This window comes from Paroedura picta, chromosome 8, assembly GCF_049243985.1.
Source record: "Paroedura picta isolate Pp20150507F chromosome 8, Ppicta_v3.0, whole genome shotgun sequence".
Taxonomy (NCBI): domain Eukaryota; kingdom Metazoa; phylum Chordata; class Lepidosauria; order Squamata; family Gekkonidae; genus Paroedura; species Paroedura picta.
In genome coordinates, this window is record NC_135376.1 from 77737 (window position 1) to 104573 (window position 26837).

The window sequence follows — 26837 nt, forward strand, 5'->3', positions numbered from 1 at the left end:
GCGGGCCACGCCTGCGGATCGGGCCGCGCCCACGCCGCGCCCGCGGGCTGCGCCCACGCCGCGCCCGCGGATCGGGCCGCACCCGAGCCGCGCCCGCGAGCCGCGCCCACGGATCGGGCCGCGCCCACGGGCCGCGCCCGCGGATCGGGCCGAGCGGGCGTGGCCCGCACAGGCGCGGCCCGGCCCTGATTCCCTCTCCCCGCCTCCCGCAGTAAGAAGCTTCCCGGGCCGCAAGCTTGCGGCCTGGGAAGTTTTTTACTGCGGGGGCGGGGCGGGGAGAGGGAGCCGCGGCCCGGTGCCATGGCCTTTGCGGCCCGGCACCGGGCCGCGGCCCGCAGGTTGGGGACCACTGACTTAGAGGAGGGCAGGGAAAGGTTCCTGTTGGCAGCAGAGGACAAGACCCGCAGACATGGGCTTAAACTACATGGATGATGATATTGGCTAGGTATCAGAATTTTTTTTCAGTCAGAGTAGAATCATAGAATCATAGAGTTGGAAGGGGCCATACAGGCCATCTAGTCCAACCCCCTGCTCAACGCAGGATCAGCCCCAAGCATCCTAAAGCATCCAAGAAAAGTGTGTATCCAACCTTTGCTTGAAGACTGCCAGTGAGGGCTCACCACCTCCTTAGGCAGCCTATTCCACTGCTGAACTACTCTGACTGAATTTTTTTTTCCTGATGTCTAGCCTATATCGTTGTACTTGAAGTTTAAACCCATTACTGCGTGTCCTTTCCTCTGCAGCCAGCAGAAACAGCATCCTGTCCTCCTCCAAGTGACAACCTTTCAAATACTTAAAGAGGGCTATCATGTCCCTTCTCAACCACCTTTTCTCCAGGCTGAACATTCCCAAGTCCCTCAAACCTATCTTCATAGGGCTTGGTCCCTTGGCCCCAGATCATCCTCGTCGCTCTCCTCTGTACCCATTTCAATTTTATCTACGTCCTTCTTGAAGTGAGGCCTCCAGAACTGCACACAGTGGTCTGACCAGTGCCGTAAACAATGGGACTATGACATCTTGTGATTTTGATGTGATGCCCCTGTTGATACAGCCCTAAATGGCATTTGCCTTTTTTACCGCTGCATCACACTGCCTGCTCATGTTTAGCTTACAATCCACAAGTACCCCAAGGTCTCGTTCACACACAGTGTAACTTAGAAGCGTATCCCCCATCCAGTAGGCATGCTTTTCATTTTTCTGACCCGGATGCAGAACTTTACACTTATCTTTATTATATTGCATCTTGTTCTTGTTCTCATTTGCCCATTTTTCCTTTGTGTTCAGATCTCGTTGAACTCTGTCTCTATTTTCTGGAGTATTTGGCAGTCCTCCCAATTGGGTGTCATCTGCAAACTTGATGAGCAGTCATAGAATCATAGAGTTGGAAGGGGCTATACAGGCCATCTAGTCCAACCCCCTCTCTAGATCATTAATAAATATGTTTAAAAGTACCGGACTGAGCACCGAGCCCTGGGTTACCCCGCTACTCACCTCCAGTCTGATGAAACACCAATCTTTTCTTGTTACAATGGGCTTCCCTGGCCAATCTTAGCTCACTCTCAGCTTTGGCCTTTCTGATGATTGATCTACAGTGCCTAGTAACTTGTAGGTACTCTTCTTTAGAGCTCTGTCCTTCCCTACATTTCCTGAACATTTCCCTTTTCTTTCTTAGTTCCTCTTGAAGTTCTCTGTTCATCCAAATAGGTTTCTTAGAGCTCCTGCAGTGTTTTCGTCTTTCTGGGATAGTTATTGATTGAGCATGCAGTAGCTCTTGTTTGAGTAGCACCCACCCTTCACATTCTCCCTTCCCTTCCAGCATTCTCGTCCATGGTATGACACTCATCATGTCTCTGAGTTTATTAAAGTTTTCCCTACGATAATCCAACATCCGCGTCTGGCTACAAGCTTCCTTGGCTCCCCATCTCAAAAGGGGTCCCCACCTCCTTCACCCCATCCACCAACTCTTGCCTCCAGGGGCCATCCAGGCTATCTGGTTCAACCCCCTGTTCAATGCAGGATCATAGAATCATAGAGTTGGAAGGGACCTCATGGGTCATCTAGTCCAACCCACTGCACTATGCAGGACACTCACATCCCAATCGCTCATCTACTGTAACCTGCCACCCCTTTGCCTTTACAGAATTAGTCTCTCCATCAGATGACTATCTAGCCTCTGTTTACAAATTTCCAAAGATGGAGAAACTCACCACCTCCCAAGGAATCCTGTTCCACTGAGAAACCGTGCTAATTGTCAGGAACTTCTTCCAGATGTTTAAATGGAATTTCTTTTGAATTAATTTCATCCCATTCATTCTGGGCTGTACCTCTGGGGCAAGAGAGAACAATTCTGCTCCATCCTCCATATGGCACCCTTTTAAATACTTGAAGATGGTTACCAGATCCCCTCTCAGTCATCTCTTCTCTAGGCTAAACAGACCAAGCTCCCCCAACCTTTCTTCATATGTCTTGGTCTCCAAACCCCTCACCATCATCCTAAAGGATCCAGGATAAGGATCTGTCGAGCCGCTGCTTGAAGACTGCCAGTGAGGGGGAGCACCCCACCTCCTTAGGCAGCCCATTCCAATGCTGAACATCGGGGGCAGCCCAACCGGCAAGGCCAGCTCATAGGGAACCAAAAGTAAAAGGATTCAGATGCCTTTATACTAATGCCCGAAGCATGGGCAATAAGAAGGAAGAGCAGGAACTTCTCATGCTGATGGAAAGGTATGATCTAGTAGGCATCACAGAAACTTGGTGGAATGATTCTCATGACTGGAATGTAATGGTGGATGGATATGAACTGTTCAGAAAAAAACAGAATAGATCGAAGAGGTGGAGGAGTGGCACTGTATGTGAGGAAAGGGATTACCTGTCAGGAAATTCTAATGAAGGAGAGCATATCTACAGTGGAAAGCATCTGGGTGAAAATAAGCGAGGGGAAAACAAACAGTGTGGTGGTTGGTGTCTGCTACCGACTGCCTGACCAACGAGAGGATGTGGATGCTGCACTTTGTGAGCAGCTTGAGAAAATATCCAAGCGGCAGGACCTTGTCATCATGGGTGACTTCAATTTTCCAGATGTGTGCTGGGAAACAAACTCTGCGAAGCGTCCTCAGTCATGCAACTTTCTGACCTGCCTGGCTGACAATTTAATTTATCAAACGGTGGATGAGGTGAATCTGCAATCTAGAGTTGGTGGATGAGGTGAGAGAGGATTTGCGGAATGAAACATCTGGTGACATGTCACTGCCAGGGGCATGACAAGGGAGGTGTGGTCAGTTGACATCACTTCTGGAGTGTCTCAAAGCCTGAAGAACATTTCAAAGGACCTCCACAGTCAAAAGGTTGAAAAACACTGCCCTAAAAGGTCTGGGGCCAAGACAGCCCAAGGACGATCCGCTCCCAATGCTCCAAGCATTCCTGCAATGTAGAGGGAGATGATTTTGGGTCTGCTTTTAGTCCTGGGTGAAAGAGGATGTATCTGGCGCTATGTAAAGAACACAATCCCCACAGTTTAGTTAAAGAGAGTTTAATATATATTTATATATATATTTATATATATGTATATAATATGCTTATTTTAACAAAATAGGCAGTTATTGTGAGTAAAATAGCCATTAAGATTTCTAAGAACATATACTTTGAGCAGAACTCTTCTCATCCTGACTAGAAGCACGAGAAGACTGGTGAGGCAGAAGCTCCTCTGGTGCACACAGAAGCCTGGAGTGCTCAGCCCCACTCCCCGCCAGATGTGCCTGTCAGAAACCCCCAACAGAGTCCTCTTGCTTGTGCTCTTTTAAGAAAATGGAAGACCCCCCCCCCAGACCCAGCAAAACATGAAAAAATAGACTATTAAGAACATTCTTAAGAAATTATGAAAGCTTGTTTTCCCTTGTGAAGCAGCCATGGCAATTCTGCATACATTCCCATGGACATTTTTTAAAAAGTTTCTCATTTAAAATGTATTTGTTACCAACAAAAGAAAACTATAACATGAAATCCTGAAACCAAGCCTCTTGAACCAAACCATGCAATTAAAGTTAAGCATAGAGTGCTTACACTTTACATAATTTAAGACCACTTTTCTTTCATTTCATTAGGAAATTTTTAAAGCTTTTATTTCTCAAAATCTCTGAAGGATACTTTTCCCTTAAACATTAAGGAGTTTACTATGTAATTCCCCATCCAACATCCACAATAGCTGGTCAAGCTGCTGCCCCTGATATTTGAGAAACTGGCCATACAAAAGCAGATTGGGAGACTCAAACTGGTCTAAGCTAGAAAGGGTAAAGGTAAAGGTAAGGGTAAAGGTGTGCAAGCACCGGGTCATGTCTGACCCTTGGGGTGACGCCCTCCAGCGTTTTCATGGCAGACTCAATACGGGGTGGTTTGCCAGTGCCTTCCCCAGTCATTACCTAGAAAGGGTACAGAGTGTAAAATACAACCAGAAGCCATAGGGCATGGCAGCTGTGAGACCACCTCCCTGCAGGGGAGAGACTGGAGGTGGTGGTGGTGGGGGGGCTGCCAGGCCTAGTGCCCCATAGAAAGCGGAAGCCTTCGGTTCCTGAACAGAATTGGAGGGGCCGGCTGGCCTTCACAACTTCTCCTTGGCCGGCACCCAGATGGAAGGGCCCGAGTGCTCTTCAATTATTTGCTTGACCTGGCTGTAAATGTCTTCCAAAGTGTCACCTTGCACTGTTGCTAAAAGCAGGGGAGAGAGAAAAACATCAGTCAGTGGTTTGGCCCACAGGACGGAGAGCAGTGCTTTCTGCCAAATCGGACCCCTGTGCCTCAGGTCTTGTGCCAGGTCAGAGACCCTCCTCAAGAGTTGTGCCAGGTCAGAGACCCTCCTCCCGCCTCCTCTTTAGCCACACAACATGCAGGGTCACCAAGGCCCATGCAGAGTCATCTAACCCGTTTGCGGCTGCGCATGTGTGGCCGCGCGATCGCCCTCCCCACCACCGTTGGTCCACAGCCTTGAAAAGATTGCGGACCACTGATCTGACCAACCTGTAAAATGTTCTGTAAATTCTTGCTCTAGCTTCATGGCTCTCTCAAATGTCTTCCGAGCTTGCTCATCTGTTAATCGTTTATTCATTTCCCTGAAATTATTAGAGGTTATGAAGTCATTAGCAGCATCAATTGTGATGGATTAAGGAGTTTTCACTTAAACAAATGAAGTTCTGGCCCTTAGGAAACAGACAGTCTCTGAACGGTGTTCCATATGTCCTGAATGTGGTTTGGGCCTGAATTTCTTCCCCTGGTCAGGAGGCAGAAGCCCCTAGTTATGGTTGCTCACTCCCCCCCCCCCAAAAAAAAAAAAGAAAAGAAAAAAAAAAGAAAAGAGGGTTTGTCATAGACAGAAGCCAGGGAGAGGCGCTGATTGCACACTCACATGACATTTTCCACTGATTTGGGCCTGATGAAAATGGAGATGGGGTGCAGCTGGGCAACCTGAAGCCTCTTGATGGCATTTCCGGACACATCCAGGATGCAGTGCTTGCCCTGGCACAGAGGGGAAAGGGGCGCTTTAGAGAGCAGAAGGCAGTGCCTGAAATCAGGAGGCCCAAACTCAGGCAGGCAAGCTTCAGAAGGTGGCCTGATGCCCAAGGCCATCCTGAACACACACCTACTGCTAGGGCAGAAGACAGCAACTCTTGATTATTATACAGTGATCCTAATATGACGCCTAAGGGATCCCCCCCCCCCAAAAAAAATCCCCAGAATCCATCCTGGCCTGGAGGGAATTCACCTGCCACACCACAGCGGTGATCAGCAATCCTCTGGGTATGCAAAGAAGGGCCACAAGAGACAAACCCTGTTTAGAAGAGCTGGTTCTTATATGCCACTTTTCTATACCTGAAGGAGTCTCCAAGTGGCTTACAGTCACCTTCCCTTTCCTCTCCTCCCAACAGACCCCCTGTGAGGGTGGGGAGGCTGAGAGAGCCCTGAGTTTACTGTAGGAGAAGAAGAAGAGTTGGTTCTTGTATGCTGCTTTTCTCTACCCCAAGGAGTCTCAAAACAGCTAACAGATGCCTTCCCTTTCCCCACAACAGACACCCTGTGAGGTGGGTGAGGCTGAGAGAAAAGAATAGTTGGTTCTTATATGCCACTTTTCTCTACCTGAAGGAGTCTCAAAGGGGCTTCCAGTCGCCTTCCCTTTCCTCTCTCCACAACCGACACCCTGTGAGGGAGGTAAGGCTGAGAGAGCCCTGAGATTACTGAAGAAGAAGAGTTGGTTCTTATATGCCGCTTTTCTCTACCTGAAGGAGTCTCCAAGCAGCTTCCAATCGCCTTCCCTTTCCTCTCCCCACAACAGACACTCTGTGGGGCAGGTGGGGCTGAGTGAGCCCTGAGATTACTGCCCGGTCAGAACACCTTTATCAGTGCTGTGACGAGCCCAAGGTCACCCAGATGGCTGCATGTGGGGAATGCAGAACTGAACCCAGCTCACCAGATTAGAAGTCTGCACTCTTAATCACTACACCGAACTGGCTCTCTTAAGAGTTGTGCCAGGTCAGACCAGTGATCCTTCTAGTCCAGCAACTTGTTTCACACAAATTTCATAGGGAGATTACAAAGAAAGCAGAAAGAAGGAAACTTTCCACTGCCGCTCCTGCTGAGCATGGAGGTTCCTTTCAGCCACATTCAAAGCCTAGTTCGCTGTTGATAACTATAGATGGGAACACTGCAGATTTAAAGGAGTGAACTGCTCAATTCCTATTGTTCAGTCTTCTCTTGAGAGGGGAATTTTGCTCAATGTGGCAAAATATTTCATGTGATAAATGATGGGAGTTTCTGCCTAGAATCACTGTAGAGGTAGTCCATAAACACTAGGTTTCTTTAAATGAAACCAAATACTTCTTGGAGGAGAGTGACGTGTGGAGTGCCTCATGGATCTGTCCTGGGCCCTGTGTTGTTCGATATATTTATAAATGATTTGGATTTGGATGAAGGAATAGAGGGGGTGCTTACTGAATTTGCAGATGACACTAAACTTGGCGGGTTAGCAAACATACCAGAAGACAGAATCAAAATACAGGATGATCTTGACAGGCTAGAAAACTGGGCTGAAACTAATACAATGAAGAGGTTCAGCCATACTGGACTTAATACTAACCAACAGGCAAGAGTTGGTGGATGAGGTGAAGGAGGTGGGGACCCTAGGGGGAAGTGACCATGTCCTCATAGAATTCCTTTTGAGATGGGGAGCCAAGGAAGCTTGTAGCCAGACGCGGATGTTGGATTTTCGTAGGGCAAACTTTAATAAACTCAGAGACATGATGAGTGTCATACCATGGACGACAATGCTGGAAGGGAAGGGAGCATGTGAAGGGTGGGCGCTACTCAAACAGGAGCTATTGCATGCTCAATCAATGACTATCCCAGAAAGACGAAAACACTGCAGGAGTTCTAAGAAGCCTATTTGGATGAACAGAGAACTTCAAGAGGAACTAAGAAAGAAAAGGAAAATGTTCAGGAAATGGAGGGAAGGACAGAGCTCTAAAGAAGAGTACCTACAGGTCACTAGGCACTGTAGATCAATCATAAGAAAGGCCAAAGCTGAAGGTGAGCTAAGATTGGCCAGGGAAGCCCATTGTAACAAGAAAAGATTTTTTAGCTATGTGAGGAACAAACGTAAAGTGAAGGAGGCAATAGGCCCACTGTTGGGTGCGGATGGACAAACTCTAACAGAAGATGCAGAGAAAGCAGAAAGGCTTAGTGCCTATTTTACATCTGTTTTTTCCCACAGGTCAAAGTGTTTAGGCACATCTAGAGATGGCCATAGCCAAAGGACAGTGTCTGGGTGGCAGGTTAACATGGATAGAGAGGTTGTCGAGAGGCATTTAGCTGCACTGGATGAGTTCAAATCCCCTGGTCCGGATGAAATGCACCCGAGAGTACTCAAAGAACTTTCCAGAGAACTTGCACAGCCCTTGTCCATCATCTTCGGAACCTCTTTAAGGACCGGAGATGTCCCGGAGGACTGGAAGAGAGCAAATGTTATTCCGATCTTCAAAAAAGGGAGGAAGGATGACCCGGGAAACTACAGACCAGTGAGTCTGACCTCTGTTGTGGGGAAGATAATGGAGCAGATATTAAAGGGAGCAATCTGCAAACATCTGGAGGACAATTTGGTGATCCAAGGAAGTCAGCATGGATTTGTCTCCAACAGGTCCTGCCAGACTAACCTGGTTTCCTTTTTTGACCAAGTAACAGGTTTGCTGGATCGGGGAAATTCGGTAGATGTCATTTACTTGGATTTTAGTAAAGCTTTTGACAAGGTTCCCCATGATGTTCTGATGGATAAGTTGAAGGACTGCAATCTGGATTTTCAGATAGTTAGGTGGATAGGGAATTGGTTAGAGAACCGCACTCAAAGAGTTGTTGTCAATGGTGTTTCATCAGACTGGAGAGAGGTGAGTAGCGGGGTACCTCAGGGCTCGGTGCTCGGCCCGGTACTTTTTAACATATTTATTAATGATCTAGATGAGGGGGTGGAGGGACTACTCATCAAGTTTGCAGATGACACCACATTGGGAGGACTGGCAAATACTCCGGAAGATAGAGACAGAGTTCAACGAGATCTGAACACAATGGAAAAACGGGCAAATGAGAACAAGATGCAATATAATAAAGATAAGTGTAAAGTTCTGCATCCGGATCAGAAAAATGAAAAGCATGCCTACTGGATGGGGGATACGCTTCTAGGTAGCACTGTGTGTGAACGAGACCTTGGGGTACTTGTGGACTGTAAACTAAACATGAGCAGGCAGTGTGATTCAGCGGTAAAAAAGGCAAATGCCATTTTGGGGTGTATCAACAGGGGCATCACATCAAAATCACAAGATGTCATAGTCCCATTGTATACGGCACTGGTCAGACCACACCTGGAGTACTGTGTGCAGTTCTGGAGGCCTCACTTCAAGAATGACGTAGATAAAATTGAAAGGGTACAGAGGAGAGCGACGAAGATGATCTGGGGCCAAGGGACCAAGCCCTATGAAGATAGGTTGAGGGACTTGGGAATGTTCAGCCTGGAGAAAAGGAGGTTGAGAGGGGACATGATAGCCCTCTTTAAGTATTTGAAAGGTTGTCACTTGGAGGAGGGCAGGATGCTGTTTCTGCTGGCTGCAGAAGAGAGGACACGCAGTAATGGGTTTAAACCTCCAATTCAACGATATAGGCTAGATATCAGGAAAAGGTTTTTCACAGTCAGAGTAGTTCAGCAGTGGAATAGGCTGCCTAAGGAGGTGGTGAGCTCCCCCTCACTGGAAGTCTTCAAGGAAAGGTTGGATACACACTTTTCTTGGATGCTTTAGGATGCTTAGGGCTAGTCCTGCGTTGAGCAGGGGGTTGGACTAGATGGCCTGTATGGCCCCTTCCAACTCTATGATTCTATGATTCTATGAAATTCAATAGTGATAAATGTAATGTTCTTCATTTAGGTAAGAAAAACCATATATCATATATATCATTATAGGGTGGACAAGACTTGTCCTGGCAATAGCATGTGTGAAAAGGATCACTCTAGGGGTAGTCCATAAACATCTAGTTTCTTTAAATGAAAACAAATCCTGTGGGCCAGATGAACTGCATCCAAGTTCTTGCATCCAAGTAAAATAATTTGCCGATTCTCAGCCCCTATCCAATATTTTTGAGAATTCCTGGAGAACAGGTGAAATGTCAGAAGATTGGAGGCAGGCATATGTTGTCCCCATCTTCAAGAAGGGGAAAAAGAAGGATCCGAGTAACTACCACCCCAACAGTTTGACGTCTACAGCTGGCAAAATTTTAGAACAAGTCATGTCTCAAGAACAAGTCATGTCAGACTAACCTTATCTCTTCTTTTGCTAGATCAGGGGAATGCTGTCGACATAATTCACCTTGATTTCACCAATGCTTTTGATAAGGTTCCGCATGATATTCTTATTGACAAGGTGGTAAAATGCAGTATGGATCCTATTACCGTTAGGTGTTAACAGATCACATCCAAAGAGTGCTTGTAAATGGTTTGTCATCTCCTTGGAAAGGAGTGATGTGTGGACTGCCTCAGGGATCTGTCAGGGGCCCTTTGTTGTTCAACATATTTGTAAATGATTTGGAGCGGGTACTTATTAAATTTTCAAATAACAGCAACATAACAGAAGACAGAATCAGGAAAAAGGATGATCTTGAAGGCTAGAAAACAGGGCTACAATGAATAAAATGAATGCATCACTAGAGGATGGCCACGAGTTGTCTTGGCAGTAGTACGTGGGAAAACTGGGTTCTCCCAATTTGTTACTGTACCCACCCATCAGGAACTAGGGGCCCATTGGCTATTGTGAGGAGATACGTTTGATGGTGAGGGGATACCGCCTCGAGCCTTCGGGGGGAGGCGGGGTATAAATACAATAATAATAATAATAATGGCTTCAGGTAGCTCTCAGAAACCGAAGTGGATGAGTTGCTGGGGTCAATAAGGGCGACCACTTGCCGCCTTGATCCCTGTCCATCTTAGTTACTCAAATCGAGGGACCAGTGTATAGGAGGCCATCTGGGAGAAATCACTGATCTCACCCTGCTTACCAGAGAGTTCCCAGAGGTGCTGAAGAAAGTGGTGGTTTGTCCCCTACCGATAAAAACAATGCTGGACTTGTAAGACCCGGCCAGCTACTACCCATTTCTGTATCTTTCGTTTCTGGGCAAGGTGGCTGAAAGGGCCGCAGCAGAACAGCTCCTGGCATACTTGCTTCAGCGCTTGATCAATACCAGTCTGGCTTCTGTCCCGGCCACAAGGTGCAGACATTGTTGGCCACTCTAGTGGATGATCTTCTGTGCCGGCTGGATCAGGGCAGTTCAGCCATACTTGATCTGTTGGCCACGTTTGACATGGTTGACCATGAGTTGTTGGCCCACCGCCTTGCTAGGGCTGGAATTCGGGGCACAACCACTCAATGACTGTGCTCCTGTCTCCAGAACCAGACACAGAGGATGGTTGTGGGGGAGGATATATCGTATCTCTGTTGACTCCTTGTGGGGTCTCACAGGGAGTGGTACTCTCCCCCATGCTATATAACATCTTTATGCATCCTCTGGCCCAGCTGGTTTGGAGCTATGGGCTGGGTTGTCACCAATATGCTGATGACACATGGTTGTCACCAATATGCGGACATTCTCATGGATGGCCACCCAATCCCCCCCCCCCCGGATACATTTGCCAGATGTTTGGAAGCCACATGAAACTCAACCCCTCCAAGACGGAGGTCATATGGCTGAGCAGGAAAGGGGAATGACAGGAAACGCATTTACCCACCCCGGCAAGGTCACTGCTTAACATCGTGCCCACTGCCAGGAATTTGGGGGTGATCCTGGATGCCTCCCTTTCTATGGAGGCCCAGGTCACAGGAGAAGCCCACATAGCATCTTACCATCTGCGCCAAACAAGGCTACTAGTGCCCTACCCCAGACTGTCTGGCCATGGTGATCCATGCAACGGTCACCTCTAGACAGGACTTCTGTAACTTGCCCTACACTGGCTTACCCTTGACATGGAAACTTCCAACTGGTACAGAATGCAGCTGCTGAGGTGCTCATTGGGACACCCTGGAAGGCCCATATCCAGCCTGAGCTGAGGCAGCTGCATTGGCTATCAATTATGCCCTGATCAGGTTCAAGGGGTGGCAGGTTACGTAGATGAGCGATTGGAAGTGAGTGTCCTGCATAGTACAGAGGGTTGGACTAGATGACCCATGTGGTCCCTTCCAACTCTATTATTCTATGATTCTAATGTTTTGACTTTTAAAGCCATCTGTGGCTTGGGCCCTGCCTGAAGGACTGTTTGTCTGTTTATACCCCCTGCAGGGCTCTTTGATCTGTGGGTGCTAATCTCTTGGAAATTTGTGGCCCTAGGAAGGTATGCCTGGTCTTGACCCAGCCCAGGGCCTTTTTGGTCCTAGCCCTGACCTGCTGGAATGAGCTCCCAGGAGAGCTGAGGGTCCTGATGGAGCTATCACAGCTCTGCAGGGTCTGTAAAACGGAACTTTTCCACCAGGTCTTTGGTTGAAGCCAGGAATAAAATCTATGAGGCCCCTCCTCACTTGGAGGAGGGCAGGATGCTGTTTCTGTTGGCTGCAGAGGAGAGGACACGCAGTAATGGGTTTAAACTTCAAGTACAACGATACAGGCTAGATATCAGGAATTTTTTTTCACAAGCAGAGTAGTTCAGCAGTGGAATAGGCTGCCTAAGGAGGTGGTGAGCTCCCCCTCACTGGCAGTCTTCAAGCAAAGGTTGGATACACACTTTTCTTGGATGCTTTAGGATGCTTAGGGCTGATCCTGCGTTGAGCAGGGGGTTGGACTAGATGGCCTGTATGGCCCCTTCCAACTCTATGATTCTATGATTCTATTCCTCAGGCTAAGCATTTACATCTTACAATCCCCCAAGGTGGATGGCAGCTGGGTGGGAAGGGAGCTACGGGATTATGTTTATTTTATGGAAAGGTTCTATGAGGTAGGGCTTTATAGGGTTTATATGACTTGTAACCCACCTCAAGTCCACGGAGAGTGACGGCCTAGAAATATAATAAATGAATGAATGAATGAATGAATGAATGAATGAATGAGGGGGGGTACAACATCTATAAGAACAGAATGACAATATTGGCTGTTTTATTTTTTGGACTGCTTAAGGACACCCAGCATGAAGTTCACCTTTTCCACTCCTACCCTGCACTGACCTGACATTAACTCACCATGATCCCAAGACCTTCCCATCTTCGTCTCCAAAGACATCCAGCCCTAATATTGCTTCATTTGAACCTCTGGAGTGCGTTGGCAGCAGCCTACCTTTTCAGCTACTTCTCGTACAGACTGAACACTCGTTCCATATAGATGGTTGTTGTACTGTCCAGCTTCAATGAATTTGTGGTCCTGAATATCCTTTTCCATCTGTTCTCGGGACATTACAAAATGGTAATCCCGTCCATCCACCTCATAGTCTCGTTTTGGGCGAGTGGTGTCTGTACCAAGACAGGAAAGCAGGCAGTCAAAGCATTTAGACAGGAGGAGACAAGACACAGGTCTGTTTCGCATGAAGCTCCCAATGGAGATATGGAGAGCCCACCAGTATTGCAGGGCACAGATGGCCCCACTCTCCCAAGGACAGCGGACCCAAGCAGAATGCTTTGTCACACAGAGGCTTCCTAGAAGGCCAAGCTGCCAGCAAGCCAGTGTGCAGCCAAAGGCTCCCACTGACCTGTGTCTGTGGGGAAGGAGCACTGCTAGCTGCAGTGAGAAAGCAAGGCCTCCTGCGAGGCCTCTGCTGCTCCGCCTGCCCGTCCCATCCAAAGCAACCTGCTGTTGCTGAGGCCGTGCCCCTAATCCCATCCATCCTCCTGCTCCTGCGCGGTACTCCTGGTTTTCTGAGTCTTCCATTCTAGCCTCTGGCTGCTTACCCCTTCTGCCAGAGCCCTTCTTAGGGATTGAGCAGCATCTTGCCTCCCCCAGCTCAGATTCCTGTTCCCTCCAATCTCTCCTTGTTCTCCCCCTGGAATAAGGAGGACACCTGTGAAGCTGGGTTTTCCCATCAGTTGCTCATGGAGGCAGGGTTTAATTAAAAGTGCCCTCCTTCCGGTCCTTGTCCTACGCATTGCACCTCGTCCCCAGTCTTTCTCCTGCCTCGAAAGGGAGAGCACTGTAGCTAGACTCTGCTATTTTTCTTCCTAAACTTTCTCTATAATATTTCCAGACTTCCTTACTACCTATCTCTACCTAACCTTCCCCCCCTCACCTTTTGAGTCCTTTCTTTCTAAGTAGATGACGGCCGTACAGGGGAAATTCTAGAACGTAGGCAGCAGGAAGAACGGCAGCCGCTTTTTGGCGCGTGTACAGAATCGCGGCAGCCATTTTGAAAGCATTTTTTATATTCGTGGTGGAATTTTCCTGACCAAAATAGCATCCTACAGGGACCAAGAAGATTTTCTCCCAGTGGATGAGCTGGAGGCCCCTTAGGGGCAAGTGGAACGAGAAGCAACGGCCCAGTGAGTGTTGCCCCACCCAGGGCCGCTCTATCCAAGGCGAAGAAAGCCCATAAATAATCAGCTAGCCCTAGAACCACTACCTCTGGTGAGAACAGCTCTTCTTCCTCCCGGGCTTCTCAAAAAATGGCTCAACCAACCTGGCAGCCAATACAAGAGCACAACAGAAAATGTTCTCAAGATTGTGCAGCAGAAGGCATACTGGTAGCACCCCACTGGACCAGGAGGCCATGGTTCTCCTTCATACTTCAAATGATAACAGAACCACAACTAAAACTTTCAGACCTTTTGCGACAGGGCCCAGTCTGGCACCCAGATGCAGACTGGATGGAACTGACCATCTGGAAATTGAGAGGAGACTTCTAACTGATGCTGGTTATTCGCAGGAGGAAGGGGTGACCATTATGGCCTCCAGGAGGGCCTCCACTACACAAATCTACAATGTCACATGGAAAGCCTTCATAAGATGGGGAAGAAGGAAAAAGGTAAACTTCATGGAACCTTCCATCACAGCATTACTCAACTTCTTACAGGATGGGGTAGCTTAGGGTCTCAAGCCAGCGACCTTCAGAAGACAAGTGGCTGCCATCGCCACTATATGTCCACAGGGTGATGGGTTCCAGTTGTCTCCTCACCCATTCATAGTGCGTTTCCTGAAAGGCACTACAGCTAAAGCTCCTCCACAGGTACCTAGATTCCCAACTTGGAAGCTGAATGTTGTTCTTTGGACCCTGACATGGACTCCCTTCGAACCCATGGTGATTATTCCCTTGAACAGACTTAACATGAAGGTGACTTCCTAGTAGCAATTACATCAGCAATGCGCATGTCTGAGTTGGTGGCCGTTTCCAAAAGGCCAGATTTTTTTTGTGTTTTCCACAAAGACAAGGTAGTCTTAAGACCAGATCCAACATTCAGACCAAAAACAGACACGGTTTTCCATATGTCACAAGAAATAATTTTTCCCTCCTTCTGTACAGACCCTAAACATCCTAAAGAAAAGGAATTGCACAAGCTGGATGTTAGGAGGGGTCTCAAGGCGTACCTAATCACACAGAAGATAGAGCTTCAGTACTGTAAGTTTGCAAAACAGCGACGTGGTCCTCCCTGGCCACCTTCACCAGACACTACAAAATCAACCAGTACAGTTCAGCAGAAGCCACCTTCAGCAGGCAGGTACTGCAGCAAGTTTTGGAACCTAAGTACCCACCCAGGTATCTAGGAGAAGAGCCCAGCTTCACAGATGTCCTCCGTTCCAGAGGGAGAACGGCCAGCGGACTTACCAAAGAGGGTCCTTCTCCCTTGAAATAAGGAAGACATCTGGCCCTCCCAAACTAAGTTCCAGACCCTATTGCAAAGCACTATGATGGCACAGTACAGGTGAAGTTAGAGAAGCGTTGCTGAATCCCCTTTCCTTCCTACTCTTCTTTCTATTACAAAAAAAGAAAGCATGTTTACATTTAATATGTGAAATATGTTAAAGTTTAACCAATAGTCAGTTTCAGTTAATGAGTGTTATGGCTCTTGGAGGGTCCAACTGGGGATGAGGTGCAACACGCAGGGCAGGAACCAGGAGGAGGGTGTTTTTAGTTAAACCCTGCCTCCCTGACCAGCCAACGGGAAACCCAGCTTCTCTTTATTCCAGGAGAGAAGTCCAGTGGCCGTTTACCTTGTTCCTTTGCCCCCACCCTCCACATTTTGGCACTTCTGTAACTTGGATGGACCAGCTATAATACTGTATGGGACTAAGAACATCTTCTTTTTGCTAGTTTGCATTTATTTATAAGAAAGAACTCCTCTCTTTTAGTCAAGTCTTTAGCTAAACATCCTAATCACTGCTCTACCCCCCCCCCCCCAACAAGTGTTGCTAGGGCTGTACCCCTCCACTGCTGGTGCCTTCAGCAGAGGGGCCGTGAGTCAGCAGCTGAGCATCTGCATGCCCCAGCACTCCCAGTTTAGTGAATGCAACAGGAGGCAATCTGAGAGTCTCTGGAGCGTTGCTACTGGTCTGAGTAGGCAACAAGGACCTTGATAGACCAGGGGTTTGACTCAATCTCAGGCAACTTCATGTGTGTGTGTGCACATGCTCATTTATCTAAACACCATCACAACAAGCCTCCCTTGAAAGGATCTGCCATACATACGTGGGACGCACGATCCAAATTTGTCTGGAAATTCAGATATCAAGTCGTCATTTATCCTGTCTTTCATAGGTCCTAGGATAATCACTGGCCGCGTGTAACTGACTGAAATAAAAAGGGACACACATGTTATGGCTGAGGCTTTCCCTGCAAGCAACAGGGGCCACCATTCAGGTACTAATGAGCTCCCCCCCCCACTTGCAATGGGAGCTTGCTCTCCCAGGAGGAGGGGGGGGGATGCTGGATGTTCGGCCTCACATTGTTTGGCTCTACAAGTGAATGATGGAGTGGGCCTCCCAGCATCAGCTTGTGCAAATGCCAAGGACCATGCAATCCTCTCAAACAGTGAGTGGAACCTCTTTGACTTTGTGGTGCATCATAAAGGTCTGGGCACTGTGCTCTCATGCTTGAGGGGAAATCTGTCACTGAACAACCATCACCAACCAAAGTGACAGCCTGTCAGGGGAGGGGGAAATGGCAGATCTGCTTTAGAAGGATTGTCCCTAGCTGAGGAGAGGCAGACTCCTGGGCCGCTGATTCTGCCAACATCTCAGGCTGAGGAACTAAGAAAGAAAAGGGAGATGTTCAGGAAATGGAGGGAGGGACAGAGCTCTAAAGAAGAGTACCTACAAGTTACTAGGCACTGTAGATCAATCATCAGAAAGGCCAAAGCTGAGAGTGAGCTAAGATTGGCCAGGGAAGCCCATTTTCAGTTATGTGAGGAGCAAATGTAAAGTAAAGGAGGCAATAGGCCCACTGTTGGGTGCGGATAGACAAACTCTAACGGAGGATGCAGAGAAAGCAGAAAGGCTCCGCGCCTATTTTACATCTGTTTTTTCCCACAGGCCAAAGGGTTTAGGCACATCTAGAGATGGCAGTAGCCAAGGGATAGTGTCTGGGTGGCAGGTTGACACGGACAGAGAGGTTGTCAAGAAGCATTAGCTGCACTGTTCAAATCCTCTGGGCCGGATGAAATGCACCCGAGAGTGCTCAAGCAACTTTCCAGAGAACTTGCAGAACCCTTGTCCATCATCTTCGGGACCTCTTTAAGGACTGGAGATGTCCCGGAGGACTGGAAGAGAGCAGATGTTATTCCGATCTTCAAAAAAGGGAGGAAGGATGATCCGGGAAACTATAGACCAGTGAGTCTGAACTCTGTTGTGGGGAAGATAATGGAGCAGATATTAAAGGGAGCGATCTGCAAACATCTGGGGGACAATTTGGTGATCCAAGGAAGTCAGCATGGATTTGTCTCCAACAGGTCCTGCCAGACCAACATGGTTTCCTTTTTTGACCAAGTAACAGGTTTGCTGGATTGGGGAAATTCGGTAGATGTCATTTACTTGGATTTTAGTAAAGCTTTTGACAAGATTACCCATGATGTTCTGATGGATAAGTTGAAGGACTATTAACTGGATTTTCAGATAGTTAGGTGGATAGGGAATTGGTTAGAGAACCGCACTCAAAGAGTTGTTGTCAATGGTGTTTCATCAGACTAGAGGGAGGTGAGTAGTGACCTCAAGGCTCGGTGCTCAGTCTGGTACTTTTTAACATATATTTATTAATAATCTAGATGAGGGGGTGGAAGGACCACTCATTAAGTTTGCAGATGACACCACATTGGGAGGACTGGCAAATACTCCAGAAAATAGAGACAGAGTTCAACAAGATCTGAACACAATGGAAAAACGGGCAAATGAGAACAAGATGCAATTTAATAAAGGTAAGTGTAAAGTTCTGCATCCGGGTCAGAAAAATGAAAAGCATGCCTACTGGATGGGGGATACACTTCTAGGTAACACTGTGTGAATGAGACCTTGGGGTACTTGTGGATTGTAAGCTAAACATGAGCAGGCAGTGTGATGCAGCAGTAAAAAAGGCGAATGCCATTTTGGGCTGTATCAACAGAGGCATCACATCAAAATCACAAGATATCATAGTCCCATTGTATACGGCACTGGTCAGACCACACCTGGAGTACTGTGTGCAGTTCTGGAGGCCTCATTTCAAAAAGGACGTAGATAAAATTGAAAGGGTACAGAGGAGAGCAACGAGGATGATCTGGGGCCAAGGGACCAAGCCCCATGAAGATAGGCTAAGGGACTTGGGAATGTTCAGCCTGGAGAAAAGGAGGTTGAGAGGGGACACGTTAGCCCTCTTTAAGTATTTGAAAGGTTGTCACTTGGAGGAGGGCAGGATGCTGTTTCTGTTAGCTGCAGAGGAGAGGACACGCAGTAATGGGTTTAAACTACAAGTACAATGATATAGGCTGGATAAAAAATTCTATGATTCTATGACTAAGGAGTGGTGAGTTCCCCCCACTAGCAGTCTTTAAGGAGTGACTGGACAGATACTTATCCCGGATTCTTTAGGCCAAGCTTTCTCGATCAGGGTTTTGTGAAACCATGGGGTTTCTTGATGGCTGAGGAAGAGTTTCCTGAATGGGTGGGAGTTAATTAACTTTTTATATATTTTTTAATGTTTGTGAAACATTCATCAGTTGATATTTATTTATTGGTTTTGTATGCCACTGCTCCCAGCAAGCTGGCTCGCGGCAGTTCAGTCATGTAACATAAACAATATCCAATCCATAAAAACTACATACAATATACAACAATAACATAAAACAATTCCCAAAAGCTAAAAATCTATAACTTTACAAGATGGCGGTAAAAATACTAACTCTCCTCTCCCTGCAGCAGAGCCATTGGAATCAGTCCAGATCTCAACACTGATGATGGTAAAAACAGGGGAAGATAACCCAATGGCTCAGTCTAATGCCATACCCAGGACCCCAGGACCACCACCCAACCTCAACCAAATGTCTGGTGGAAGAGCTCCGTCTTACAGGCCCTGTGGAACTCAGAGAGCTCTGCTAGGGCCCACAGTTCTTCTGGGAGCTCATTCCACCGGGTAGGGGCCAGAACAAAGACAGTTAGGGGCTCTGGTCTAGGCCAGGCGTACATATATGACCATGCATGTTCATGTTGATCCATCCACGCCTCCCCAAATGGCTGATGGGCTTGGCGGGGGAAGGAAGGAGAGGTATGTATACAGCTATGCTTCCCAACTGTATTCTGCATGATGGCACCACTTCTGGGGTTTCTCAAAGCCTGAAGGATGTTTTAGGGGTTTCTCAATGTAAAAAGGTTGGGAAAGGCTGCTTTAGGCTGATGCTGCATCGAGAAGGTGGTTTGAACTCAATGATCTCTATGGCCCCTTCCAACTCTAGGATTCTATGATGGCCTATTGGTTGCTGAGTGACTGACCTTCTTGCTGAGTGACTGGCTCGTAAGACAAAACAAACTCCTCTTGGCCACCTAGAAAGTTGTATAGAAAATACATTTTTCCAAGCAATCAATGAAAGTATTTTTACAATAAAGTTTAGGAAAGGAGCACTCAATGAAATGCTGATAAATACCACTTTACAAGCCACCATGGTGCAAAGGCTAGACTAGAACCTGGGACACTCTGTTCTGAATCCACACTGGGTCACAGAAGCTCAGAGGGCAACCTTTTGCTAATTTTGCTCTCTCAGGCCCACTTGTTCGTGTGTAGGTTAAATGGATACCAGCTTCCCCCCCACCTTACTGCAGAAAAATAGAAAGACAAAACTTGTTGGCACTTCAGTCTTGAAAGAGTTAAAATTGTTCCTATTGTATTCGTCTCATAGCGAGTTAACACAGAAGCTATAGGGCGCCCAGTAACAGTTTCCCTCCAAAAGGGAAGCTGTATTAATGTAAATACAGTAGTCATTAAAAACACAGATTGGTTAACCACGATATTGATTAGTGCGTGTGACTGACTTTTTGTGTGCCAGTGTGCCCGCAGTGTGACTGCAGGCACACTGGCAAAATGGAGAACTGAAGTGTAGTATCCCTGTGTTCATTGTTCTCCCAAACACTGAGACTTAAAGAAGCTATGATAGTGTAGATAAGAAAGAGAGGTGGTTGTTGTTTTTTATGTTTATAACAACAGTAAAATGTGTAAAGAAGCTATACACACGACTGCATGATCTATTTCAAAATCTATTTCACATTTTAAAACTCCCTCCATATATAGGGTTGTATATAAATAAGCAATTTCTTTTACTTCTGTACTAATTCTCTGCAAAAAAAAAAAATACAAAAGATGATCACTATTGCTTCTACCAGAAGCCTCCTAGTCCATAGAGAGAGTCCAACACAGAACAGCTGTGCTCTCTCGTCCATTGCTAGGATAAACCATGTTCCACTAACCAGATGTGACTAACCAGCAACTTTGTTGTATTTGATTTTGGGCCAAGAGCATCTCTTTTATCTGGTACCCATCCAACTGAGGCCCGCCCAGCAACTATGCCTGTATGGTTAACAACTTAAGTCAAGGGAGCCCTAAAAGGCAAAATGTTCCCTTCAAAAAATGGAAGGTTTGTCCAAAAGAGGTTTGTTCCGAGAGCTCATTCCACCAGGCAGGTGGAATCTCACGAGGGCCAGGGACCTCCAGTCCGTTGGCAGTTTATTTATTTAGATTTATATACCGCCCTCCCCGAAGGCTCAGTTGCAGAACTGGTTGAATTCCAGATCTGCACATTGCAACTTACTGGCAGTCCCCAGCCCCAAAGACTGGCAGTCCCCTTTTCGGCCCTGGCTCCAGCCTGGTGGAATAAGTTGCTGGCCGAGAACTGGGCCCTATCGTAGCGGACACTCCAAGGTGCCTCAAGACAGCACTTTTCCACCAGGTATAAATCTGAAGCCAATGTAAGCATAATATGACACCAATAAGCCCCCTCCCTCCTGCTCCCATTCCATCTTGGAATCTGGACACAAAATTGATGCCAGAATTACTCTGAGCCAAGTTGTCAGATCCAGTGCACTCTAGACAGTTTTTAGATTAAGAATGTTTAAAAATGAGCTTTAGCTTAAGAATTTTTAAAATTAACATTGAATATTTCATTTCTGTATATGTATTTTTATTGATGTTAGCTACCCCAAGCCTATTTCTAGATTTAATATTAAATCTAAATAATAATAAATCTAATAATATAATAAATCTCAATAATAATAATAATCATAAGAACTTGTAAATAATTTAAAATGAAGTCCATCACTCATCTGACAAAGAGCTCTGCCAACCCCACCCTGGACCTTGATCTAGGCAGCCAAGTCCCTTCTTTCTGCACCCCACAAATGCCCGCCCCAATGAAGGAAGGGAAGATGTCCCCTAAGGAGAAACAAAAGGAAACAGGGGGTCTTTGGAGGAGGAGGAGGAGGTGCTGCAGGAGGAATCTTACAGGAGGAAGTTCTAAGTGCTGCCAAGTGGGAATGCACAGATTGTACTCATCCCAGTCTGCCCATTAACGTTCCCTTCCTCCAGCTGGGCAGGCCTGGCACCAAGCGCTTAGTTCTAGAGAGCCCCAAATAAGGCTTTCTGCAGGCACAGAATCCATCAGTCTGCATGCATGAATGCCACAGACAGAGAGTGATTACCATGTGTAATAGGTGTTCCCTAAGCAGTGATGACAAGATGCCTCCATGGCTGTGCCCCTCTCCCTGCCTGGATCCTCACTGTGCCAGGGGACTGAGGAGCATACACTCTAAAATAAAGATCAGCCATTGAAACACAAGAAACAAAAAAGAATTAAAGGAGGAGGTCAACAAGAATGATCACAGAAGGTTACTGCACAGTCTAAGGAATGCAGAAGAAGCCCATGAGGGCTTATGGAGTTTTACTGGGAGTTGGGATTTTTAGGCTTTTCGTCTCCAAGCTCCTCTTTGGGGGTGGTGCTTTATGAGGCTGCTTATGTGTAGGAGTGAACAGACACAAACACAGCAGGAGGGCCGTCTACTGCTTGGATCCCTCAATGACCCAGTCTAACAAAAAGAATGCAAGAGAGCTGGGAATGAGGCCTTTGGCACAAACTCCAGAGCTCATCAGGCCTGGAACAAAACCTCCCTATGAAAATGGCTGCAGAGATCCCTGGACCCTTTGTGCAAACCACAAGGAAAGAAACCCAACGCCTCGAAGCTAACATCCAAAGGTGAAAATGAAAACCATACTTACGGTAGCTACTTTCACTGTCGCTGGCATTAGATGTTACCTGTTCTGGAAAAGCAACAAAAAAAGGGGAGTGTAAGTTTGCAATAAGATCACAGGAGTTTTGAATAAAAGTGTATCAAAGGGACAGAAATGGCCAGCAATCCAGAAGCAACAGCATGGGAATAACTTCCTTTAAGGACAAATCATACTAGGCAATTTTTAATTTGGCCTTCATAAGTGTATTCTACAACTCAGCTGTTGCAAGCAGATCAGATGGGCTGATTTGCTACTCATGGTTTATGCACTCAAAATATAACAGTACAGTTCAAAAACGCTACAGGAGACAAAGAAAGTCCTTAGATGTACAGAAGAGTGGAAAAACACTAAAACACCAGAGCAACCCTGCCCTGCGGAGAAGCAGCTTTCTGTGTCCTTGCAAGGCTGAGCTGCAGCTCAGGCAGAGGCCTCCTGGAGTGTAAGGAGGGGGAAACCAACCTAGGCTCTGCCTTTCTCCTGGCCATGGCCCATTCCTGTTCCCCTTCAGCAGTTAGAAGCCTGAGGGCCAACTGCATGGCATCAACAGCTTCTTGCTTTGCACCAAGTTAACTTTATTAGTTGGGCCACATTTTAACAGCCCCATCCCCTGAATATTCACTGTACACTGTACACTGAATATTCCCTACCGCAGGCCTCTGTAGCCTCTAGGGCAGCCCAGGAACCACCATGGACAGGTGGAGATTTCTGTCCTCTCTCCAGGTCATCCAACAAACTCTCTGCAACTCTCCTCCATGCAGACGAGGCTCTCTTCCTTGTGTAGTGCCTCAGTCATAGAATCATAGAGTTGGAAGGGGCCATACAGGCCATCTAGTCCAACCCCCTGCTCGACACAGGATCAGCCCAAAGTCAGGAGAATCAGTCAGGAGGTGGGGAGGGACTGCACAGCACTCCATGTGGTGGGATCCCCAAAGGGGAGACCAATGTCTCTGCATAAGGCTGTTGTGTTCTTTTTTTGGGACACCAACCTGCAGGCTCCATAGAGCTACGTTTGGGACCCCGTTTCTGCCTCGTGGTGAAGGCATCCAGTTAATTTTTTGCAACACAAAGGGTAAAGCAAACTAGCCACATGAGTAGAAATGCTTGTAACTGTGGAGACATGGGAAGGACCTTCTGGTCAAAAAGCAAAAGGCAGATGAGGGCCATGGGATCTGAATGAGAAGGGAAACAATTACAAAGGAAGTGAAGGCCAGCAGAGGGATCTGCCAGGAAGAAGCTCCTGAGCCAGCAGTATCCACAAAACATGATGCCTCGGAAGAGGGACATGTGCAGGCAAGAGGGGGTCTCAGGGGGGTGCAGAACTTACTCAGGCGGCTCACTTACTCAGGCCTTTTGAACCCATGTCCTCAGGGATCTCCTGCAGAGTAGTTCCCAGAGGGCAAGCAAGAGAGAGACAATCACAGAGAAAATAACTGTCAGTAGCATGTCACAGAGGGGCTACAATAAGGCGGTTCCAAGAAAACCCACAGGGGACCAAGAGGCCCATTCAAAATTTAGTCAGGCACCAATTTAAGAGCAAGGAAGGAGGCTCTCAGGACACCTCCCTCCATCTGTTCTAGGCTAGGATGGGAGGGTCCCCACACAGCCACTTAAGGAGACTGGGAACCCTTCCCTCTGAGGAGCAGCCTGGCTTTGAAGCCAGTCTCAGAATGTACAGTATCTCTCTGGCTCATGGCAGTCCCCTGCTGCGGCTTTTGGAACCCCCTCTGAGGGAACCCCCTGCGGCACACCAGGCAGGCCCATGTTTGTGGTGGTCACTTCTCTCTCTCTCTCTCTCTCTCTCCCCCCACCCACATACTTACGGTCAACATCACTGGTCTCTTGCTCACTCTGGTCCTTGTTCTTGTAGAAGGGGAATTTTCGGGAAAAGAGGTTCTTTTTACGCTTGTCATTGAATGACTGCTGAAGAAGAGAAGGAGGGGCAAAACAAAGCATGTCGAATGTCCAGGTTGTCACTGAAAGGCCCAGCCCTAGCTGCGTGGCAGAGGCTGACTTCTAGGTCCACCACATGCAGTTCTTGCCACAAGGCACAGATGGTGGCCTTCTGCAGGCACTAGGAGGCTTTGAGGCTTGGTGGAAGACAAGGCTTCCAGCCTGCAAGCAGCGGGAGACACCAACAGGAAGACCAGATCATGGCCCCAGAACAGCAGCCAGCAAACCCCCAGGGAAGGAGTCGTTCCGCCCCACAGGCCACTCACAAGGATAGGACAGGTTGGAGTCCAGCAGCACCTTCAGATCTTGGGGGCATAAGCCTCCGAGAGGCAGAGCTCTCTTTGCCAGATACCTGCTGGGAATCTGGCTGGTCTCTCTGGTGCTCAAGAATGTGAGTGGCCTCGTCAAGGACAAGAGCCTCTTACAGGTGCAATATGTGCACAAGAGCTGCTGTGCTTCTATGAAGAAGCCCGGCATTCCCTCCTCCCCTCAGAAAAGGGCTCCTACGTGCCATAACTTATTATCCTGCAGGACCTTCAAGGACCTTGAAAGAAATCAAATTGCCTCCCATCTTGAGCTGCCCAGCCTGAAGATCCAGGGGGTAAGGCCTTTTGGTGGGCAGGAACCCACTACTGGCACAGAGACCCTCCTCAGAAGGCTTTTTTCATCCCTGATGCTTCCAAGTGGTGAGGCTGGCTGGCCCTCAAGTCCTTGGGAGGTCAAGGGAGGGAAAACTCTCAAGCAACTGCGCATTTGACTGAAGAGCTTTAAAATGAATTAAATTATTTAAAACTGATTCTAGGTTTTATACTACTTATGGTTGTTTTATCTATTTTATACTTTTGTTGAAAATTGTCTTGGAGGCAGAAAGGCAGCCTAAAAGTGAAATGAATAAATACACTGCTTGCAAAAGTATGGCAACCAGCATGGCCTCCGTGAATAGCTGCTGCTTTATCCTCTCTGAAAAAATGTCCAGGCTACAGTTCTCATGGAGGGCAACACCATCCTACAGATGGTATAGTCCTCCCATGGAAGAAAGAGGTTTGTGAGCAGCAGTGCCTGTGTCGGAGGACACGGGCCATACCCAAAAGCATGCCACCCTGACATGGACACAGGGAGGCCTGCCTTTAGGGGGTCCCTCTCCCCAGAGGAGGAGGGACTTGGCGAGGAGGGGGAAGAATGCAAAAGTGCTCCACTGTGCCTGTGGCCCTCTGGGCCCTACTCCCTGAAAACACACAACATCCTGGTCCACTACTGCTGTGTATCTCTACTCAGGAGCCAGGAGCCACAGAGCTGACACAGACTGTCCTCTTGCCACAGAGGGCTTGTGGAGGAGATGCCACTTAATCTCAAGGCAATTTTTGGCCACCCTCCTGTCAAGATGGCCACCCTCCTGTCCTGACAAGATGTCACCACCACTGTGCTCAGCAAATGAAAGATATGCTTGAAAAGGAGGCTGCATCTGCCTTGGCCCAGGCTGAAAGGCTTGCGGCCCCATTTCCCACCCCCTCCTGTGACTGACATAAGACTGCTCCCTGGAGGAGCCAAGCAGGGGTTCTGTGGGCATCATGGCACAGGCCCTGCTCAGCAACTGCATGTGGGATGCTCAGAGGTCAGCTCCGACAGCAACAAAACAGAAGAAAACATTATCAGAACTACCTGTGCTTGGATCGGTGGAGAACACCAGCGTTAGGATTTTGAGGTATTTACAAAGCGGGAAAGAAGTGTTTTTTAGCTATAGATCCACTTTAAATTCTCATAGTCTCTTATAAGCTCTACTCCATTTGTAAGAACAAGTTAAAAAAGGAAGGTACGAGTTAAAAACCCAACCACCCCACCTGGACACTCTCTTCTTGTGCCAGACATGAGACATGGCATAAGTTGATTTTGCCCAGACCAAAAGAAACCCGCAAGATTTCTGAAAGAGTCTGTCACTGAAGCCTGGCATCAGAAGGGAAGGAGATGTACTATCAGTAAAAGGCACTATGTGCATGCTCACGGCCTTCTAGAGAAGAGAGCAAAGGGCGACCACAGTGGGGGAAGCCCGATGATTTCAGCATTAGAGACTACAATTAAGAAGCTCATCTGGTTTTGCAGCCACGTGCAAGGAAGAAAAATGGCCACTGGACACTGGAGACATGCACGGGGCCCCCTGCCAGGTCAGAAGAGAGACAGGAGAGAGAAAGCAGAGTGCGAAGGAAGGACAAATGTTAAAGCAGGCAGTTCTGTCTCAATGGCAAGCGTAGTTGGGTTTCTACTCAGGATCTCATGCACAGGTGTGACGCAGGGTGAGGACACATGGGCCGTGGACACATGTCACAGATGGGAAGATGGGAAGCAATCAGCAACCAGGGCTGTGTGCACACAGCACGGTATAATGGGGGGGAGGTGGGGGAAGAGAGATCCACATTCCGTCCCAAGATAACCTGAATTACAAACTGCACATAGCACTGCAGGATTCCTCTTGCTGAAATGGTGGGGAAGGACCAGGAACAGCACAGGTCACCTAAGCCACTACCCAGCCCTTGGGATGCCTCCCCCCCCACCTTTTGGGTTGCTGACCATTTGCTAAGTACATCAAATTGATCATCACCATCAGAAGGTGGTTTAGAAAGTGGCTTTTAGGGGGCAGGAGGATCACAAACTTGCACTATGCACCCAATTTTATCCGACA

General features: G+C 47.7%; 1 protein-coding gene across 10 annotated transcripts in view; it reads right to left on the reverse strand.

The window, feature by feature from the left end:
- Window positions 1-3513: 3513 nt before the first annotated feature.
- The window catches only part of DLG1 (discs large MAGUK scaffold protein 1), a 103682-nt gene continuing 80358 nt past the window's right edge, over window positions 3514-26837 (reverse strand). For 4 of the 10 annotated variants that reach the window (XM_077347927.1, XM_077347922.1, XM_077347921.1 and 1 more), the window contains 8 exons: window positions 24034-24133; window positions 22202-22243; window positions 19432-19482; window positions 16166-16267; window positions 12832-13004; window positions 5396-5505; window positions 5011-5102; window positions 3514-4701 (listed from right to left, as the gene is read on the reverse strand). In XM_077347927.1, coding sequence (XP_077204042.1) covers window positions 4595-4701; window positions 5011-5102; window positions 5396-5505; window positions 12832-13004; window positions 16166-16267; window positions 19432-19482; window positions 22202-22243; window positions 24034-24133 — 777 coding nt within the window. In that variant the 3' untranslated portion in view covers window positions 3514-4594. Of the gene's footprint in view, window positions 4702-5010; window positions 5103-5395; window positions 5506-12831; window positions 13005-16165; window positions 16268-19431; window positions 19483-22201; window positions 22244-23554; window positions 23589-24033; window positions 24134-26837 lie in introns of all 10 variants that reach the window. The other 6 variants (XM_077347925.1, XM_077347931.1, XM_077347926.1 and 3 more) reach the window with 2 other exon arrangements.